Here is a 6,217-nt window from a genome sequence, read left to right on the forward strand (position 1 = left end):
TTATAAATTGATTTCCTTCAAAATTTTCATGTTCACACATCACCATTTCTACCCAAAAATTGAAAGTCGTCGCTATAACAGTTGGTTGAATGGGTGTATCAGACGGCAAGGGTATGAAGGTAATTTCTCAGAAAGTTGTTGATCTAACGAATAAATGAAAAGGTGAGGGATGGACTCTAAATTTAAATTAATTTAGACAACAAAATAAGAAAGGAATGGGAAAAAGGAAGGACGATTCCATACACCAGAGTTTCTAGCGTTGTTTCCCTTTTCACCGTCTTTGAAATCTCGTACGAGATTTCACATCTTCTATAAATTCTTGTAAATCCCTTCGGTATATTTATTCTTTGGACGATTTTGCATTTTTTGTTTGTTTGTTTGTGATGACTTATTTATGGACTTAGTGTAGTCTCGATGTTCTGTCTTGGGTTTTGTTATGGTTGCTGAAATTCGGCTGTTGATGCTACAAAGTGACTGAGAGGGGGTGGGGTTTCTGGGGTTTGAATGAGCATTTTTGACAGCCTCAGGTGAGAGAGTTTTCAATTTTTGTTTGCCGGAAAGTGACAGTTATTTTGATTTCCTAGATTTGGTTTTGTTTATGTGATATCAATCCTTGATCATTTGTAGTTGTTGGCGTACTTTACATGTTGATTTGCAAGATTATTTTGGGGGGTCGGGGAATGAATACGCGGTTTGATCGATCTGTTATCAGTTTTTCCCCCATTTTTATGGACTTGGCGTTTTTGTTAGATTAATTTATGAGGGGTTTATGTGATGATAAATAATAATTAAGACTTTTATTCTTGTTATTAGTTGAGACTGTATTATTGGTTGAAGTTTACAATAATTTGTCCGGGGTAGAAGTGATTCTGGTTAAGTAAATGCAATTTGATTATGATGCGCTGTTTTTTATTCCAGTTTTATTTTGGGATGTAGGTTTGACTTAGTGGCTTTCAAATATCATGGGTAGTTACAGTGATACGGAAGAGAATAGGTTCTTTGACAGCCGTGATGAAGTATCTTCTGTATCAGATTTGGTTTCTGATTGCTCAGACGAGATTTTGAGTTCTGGATTTGGAGATTGTGCTCTAGAGTATGAGTTTTGGAGCAAGAAACCTGATAGTATTGAAGAGAGGCGTGGTAAGTTTTTGAAACTGATGGGTTTGAGTCCAAATTGGCACAGAACTTTTGGAGATGAAGTGGGAGATCTGTGGCATGGTGAAGTGAAGAGAGATGTTGACAGATTGAGGGATAATGGTGAGACCGTGCTGGCAGATTTGGATTCGGACCCACAGTTTTTCTCAAGCCATTCATTGCATTCCTTTCGGTCATATAACAACACAGATTTATTAGAAGATGGTACAATAGAGGAGAATTTTACTTGGAAAATCGAGAATCTGTGCAATGAAGCTGAATTTGTTGTCGATGAACTTGTTGACACTGGTACGAGTTCTACATTTTGTAGAACGAGTTCAGATAGAACATTATCGATTGATGAATATCTGAAAACAATTGGATCTCCGATGTTGCGATGGTTTAGAAAAGACTCGAAAGGGTGTAACATGGTTGACGCAGAGAAGAAAGTTAAAAGCAGTTGGCTCAAGAAATTCAATGCTTTGACTCATATTACCGATAAGGCAAGGCGATTCATTGATAAAAGTATTGAAAGTCATTCTGAGACAGAGTCTGCTTCTCGAAGAGTTGATGTAAATATATACCGAAAACACTTGAAAGAGTTATCTTGTCTTTATGCTGGGCAAGAATTTCTTGCCCACAATGGCTCAATATCGACAATGAAGTTCAGCCCTGATGGTCAGTATTTGGCTAGTGCTGGGGAAGATGGCATTATCCGTGTTTGGAAAGTCCTTGAAGATGACATTGTAAAACGAATAGATTTTCAAGGTGCTGACCCTTCCCATTTGTACTTTTCACTGAATCATTTTTCTAAGTTAGCTCCACTGGATGGCACGAAAAAGAATGCTACTCAGACAAAAAGATCGAGGAAATCAACTGATTCAGCTTGTGTCATTCTTCCTCAAAAGGTCTTTCAGTTGTTGGAGAAGCCTCTTCACGAGTTTTATGGGCATAAAGGGGAGATTTTGGCTCTCTCATGGTCTAAGAATGGGGTTCGTTGTCCTGTATTTGCTAAACTTTTTACAATTACTTTTGAGTTTTTGTTTTTTCACAAAAGAATGATGTTCTTCAAATTTAATAATGCTTCTATTTGGACTGCAGCATTTACTGTCATCTTCAGTTGATAAAACTGCTCGCTTGTGGAGGTTGGATTATGATCATTGTCTAGGAGTTTTCTCTCATAATAACTATGGTAAGGATCTGGAAATAGGAATATTTCACACCACCATAGCAAATACACTACTTAATGTAACATTTTACAGGTATTTAACTATAATTTATCTGTGATGCAGTGACTTGCGTTGACTTCAATCCTGTGGATGATAATTATTTTGTTAGTGGTTCAATAGATGGGAAAATGCGCATTTGGGAGGTTCAAGGCCGTCGAGTTGTTGATTGGACTGATATTCGAGAAATCATTACTGCGGTGTGTTATAGTCCTGATGGCAAGGTTGATGAACATAGCTGCGAGCTATTTTACTGTTAAAAACTTTTGGAATCTCTGTGGAAACTTAAAATCATTGTTTATACTTGGTTCAGGGAGGAGTCGTTGGCTCTATAGATGGCAATTGCCGTTTTTATGATGTCATAGGTATGCCCTTTTACTCAAGATAATACCAAACTGCTTTTTATGTTTTTAGAACCAAGCCACTGGCTAAACAAAGAGTCTTCTGATAATCAGAAGCTGTTGAATAACTAGTGATTTTGATCGGTCCTTGTTATTTTGAAGTTTATGTGGTCATAGATCTTGAATGCAATGTCATCCTTTTTTTATACACTTGATAATGTGAAATATCATCGGTTAGCGTTGATGGAATTCCATTGCTTTTAAAGGAGCTGCACTTTATTAATTTTCTCCAAAGTTACATGAATGCTCCTTTATCCTACAGACAATTAATCTGATTCTGCATGTATAACATGCTCACCTCTAGACAAACCTTGTCATTTAATCCTTATTTGGGTCTATGTAATCATAGGACAAAAGCCTAAATTCGTTTTCCTAATTTTTATTTTTAAAAATAAAAATTTGGCTGCTTCTTCATTGTACGTGTCTTAATTAATTTTCAGATATTTCTAGAAAAACGATTTTTTTTATTGTATTTGATGAGATTCTTGATGTTTGAAGATATGTATCCAATGAATGTTTGAAATTTGGGTACAGATGCAAACATAAAAGAAAATGCATCAAAAAACTTTCAAGTTAGATTAATTTCTTTGCTTTTTCCACTCTCTAATAACAGTCATTCACCCACATTCATTTGATCAGTTTAACTATGACAATTAAAGAATAATTGAGAACTTGAACAATACTGACAGTCTGAGACTGTTATTTGTTTCTATTTATTATAATAACTTTATTTAAATCAATGAAGTGAGTTTAAATTTAAACGGTCAAGCAAATTTTCAACTATTTAAAAACAATAATTGTGTAGTATCTCTTGTATCACATGGGTAAAAAAATGTTTGAAATGGTTTATAATTGATCACAATGAACTTTTATAAATTTGAGTTATTCATTTTCGTAAAACGATGACAAATATGAATTAGTTGTTATAAGGGGCTCCTTGTGCGGTCGCGTTTGCACTGGTCTTTGCGCAGTACGTGGCAATAATTATGTTAAGATTTTACCTTTCCTTACAAAGTGCATGCAGATTTTTTGTGAGCACGCCTAGAAGTACCAAGACAATAGCTTAAATAGACATATTTCTCAATGCAATACTTGTTACTTTGTCCATATTGGTTAATGTATTATTTCATTACCCATTCAATTTATGTTCTGAAAGTCTTGATACCTGTACTTTGTATTTCTTTTAAATATGGCATCTTCTAAACGAATATTTGACAATTGTATGTTGGCCAACTTTTGTGTTAGAGCACAACAAAATTTTATTTATTCATTTTAAATTCTAAAGTGATATTAGTGAAGGAACAGAATGGCAATACCTGACTACAACTGGACAACAAACCTAAATAAATATGTAATGCTAAAACAAGATGTACTCAGGAAAAAAAGAATTGCTGGCAATGAAACTAGAGGACAATATTAACTTGAAAAAATGTGATGTTATATTATGGTCTAATATGTGAAACATTCTAATTACGTAACTATGTTGTACGAGTCGTGCATTATGTCACATGCAGAATGATATAGAGCAGAATGCTGTACGATTTCATTTTTTAATGTGTTTCCATTCTGTCGACTCTTAAGTGCGGAAGAACTAATGTTTACCTGTCTTATCCTTTTTTTGTGTAGATAATCGTATGGAATTGGGTGACCAAATATGCATGAAAGGGAAGAAAAAGCAATCTGGGAAGAGGATAACTGGATTTCAGGTTGTCATATGAGAAACTATTATCATATTTCATTGTTGTTTTCTATTTCCTATGACAATTTGTTGCATTGAAGTATTTTTTTAATCTTGTATCTGATTGTTAATTCTTCAGTTTTGCCCAAGTGATGCGAGCAAAGTAATGGTTACTTCTGCTGATTCACAAGTTCGAATTCTCTGTGGGGCCAATATTGTGGGCAAGTTTAAAGGTGACGAGTTCCTTCTTTCCTTGTTAACTTTTCTGTAAACTTCTTTCGGCCATTTCTATGCAACACTATAGTGAGTTGCCGCAAATGCAAATTATTCACTAATAATTGATTTACAGCTGTAGAATAGGAAAAAACATTCTCACATATTGTTAAATCAAATGGTTCAATGATATTATTTTGAGTCACCAAAATGACCTTTTTTCTCAACTTCTTTTTGGACTCGTTCAGGCAATCATAGTTCAGGAAGTCGAGTTTCTGCGGCATTCACTTCAGATGGAGAACACTTTGTTTCGGCCACAGAGGACTCAAATGTCCATGTCTGGAGTTATAATGAACAGGACCAGAAATCATCTAGGCCAAAGAACTTAGGGTCGCGCGAGAGTTTCTTCTCACGCAATTCTTCCATTGCCGTCCCTTGGTGTGGATTGAAGAATAAGTTGGGATCACTACCTGAAAGTATCTTGAGAAACGGACATTGTGATGAGAAATTTCTCCAAAAGTTACCCGCATATTTCCCTGATTGTCTTACCATGAGCCTCGGGTTTTTCTTAGACTCTATATACAGAGGATCTGCCACATGGCCAGAGGAGAGGCTGCCCGAATCAAGACCAGAGACTGGCAAACCATTTTTACGTAAATCAGAATTCAAGTTTCTAAAAAACGCTTGGCTCAGCGCATTGAACACTCCTCACTTGTGGGGTCATGTGATTGTAACTGCTGGCTGGGACGGATGCATTCGAACATTTCTCAACTATGGGTTACCTATTCGATTTTGATTCATTGTTATACCACATAACATACCGATGGAACATGGTGATAAAAGCTCAAAGACCATGAAATTTGCCACACGGTGTACATTGAGAATCGAGGAATCGGTGTTTGTGTAAGAAGTACATTCTTTATAGGTAAAAAGTATAGTAAATTTATTTAGATGACGCCGAGATGCGATGGAAATCGAGTTTGTATCAAGTCCGACTAAGTGGCTTGGTTTTTACTTTCTATTATTTTCTGGCTTTTGATGACCCAAGTCAAATGTATAAATTATTGGGCAGATCATTCTTGTTGGGTTAAAATTCTGTTTATTTCAGAAAGTTAATGTTACATTTCACTCAGATCAAATAAAGCATCTGGATGGATGGTGGTGTGAATGTAATGTAACACCAAATGATGTGAAATATTAGTGTTCCTTGAAGTCGGGCAGGTACACTTGTGGGTCTGCCTTCGTACAGCTTCTTATGTTTCTCACCGTAAACTATACCATATCAAGCGTTGCATATGCCACATTGCATTATTGGTCACAGACAAAAAAAACAATTTCTTTCCTTTTGTGTTGTAATGAATTTATTTGTCCACGCAATAAAAAAAAAAATACCTGAGACGATGGACGATCTATAATTTTTTGCCGAGAACTTGAACAAATCCCGAACCGAGCTTCCCGGCGTCGGCTTCTCTTGCGCACGGTCAAACTATAAACCGAGACATGGAGTCTCTTACTTGCTGACTATACATCTCCTTGGATCAATAAATGCTAGAATATTCTCATAA

General features: G+C 35.8%; 1 protein-coding gene across 4 annotated transcripts; it reads left to right on the top strand.

The window, feature by feature from the left end:
- Positions 1 to 204: 204 nt before the first annotated feature.
- On the top strand, positions 205 to 5,754 carry LOC140982747 (uncharacterized). 4 transcript variants are annotated; one of them, XM_073449421.1, is made up of 8 exons: positions 205 to 527; positions 919 to 2,126; positions 2,236 to 2,326; positions 2,427 to 2,584; positions 2,674 to 2,725; positions 4,388 to 4,467; positions 4,579 to 4,672; positions 4,901 to 5,754. In XM_073449421.1, exons 2-8 carry the CDS (start codon positions 963 to 965, stop codon positions 5,446 to 5,448), a joined length of 2,187 nt encoding a protein of 728 aa, XP_073305522.1. In that variant the 5' UTR covers positions 205 to 527; positions 919 to 962; the 3' UTR covers positions 5,449 to 5,754. The 4 variants fall into 4 exon arrangements, with proteins under 4 accessions (XP_073305522.1, XP_073305521.1, XP_073305523.1 ...); XM_073449420.1 differs by having other exon boundaries at positions 937 to 2,126; XM_073449422.1 differs by having other exon boundaries at positions 205 to 334; positions 937 to 2,126.
- Positions 5,755 to 6,217: the final 463 nt, after the last annotated feature.

This window comes from Primulina huaijiensis, chromosome 8 (assembly GCF_012295235.1).
Source record: "Primulina huaijiensis isolate GDHJ02 chromosome 8, ASM1229523v2, whole genome shotgun sequence".
NCBI classification, from domain to species: domain Eukaryota; kingdom Viridiplantae; phylum Streptophyta; class Magnoliopsida; order Lamiales; family Gesneriaceae; genus Primulina; species Primulina huaijiensis.

Bases quoted from the DNA above. Each gene is read 5' to 3' on its own strand.
- LOC140982747 (XM_073449421.1), top strand. From the start codon at position 963: ATGGGTAGTTACAGTGATACGGAAGAGAATAGGTTCTTTGACAGCCGT. The intron at 2,127-2,235 runs GTTCGTTGTCCT...TTTGGACTGCAG, and splicing joins TCTCATGGTCTAAGAATGGG to CATTTACTGTCATCTTCAGT. The intron at 4,468-4,578 runs GTTGTCATATGA...TTAATTCTTCAG, and splicing joins AGAGGATAACTGGATTTCAG to TTTTGCCCAAGTGATGCGAG.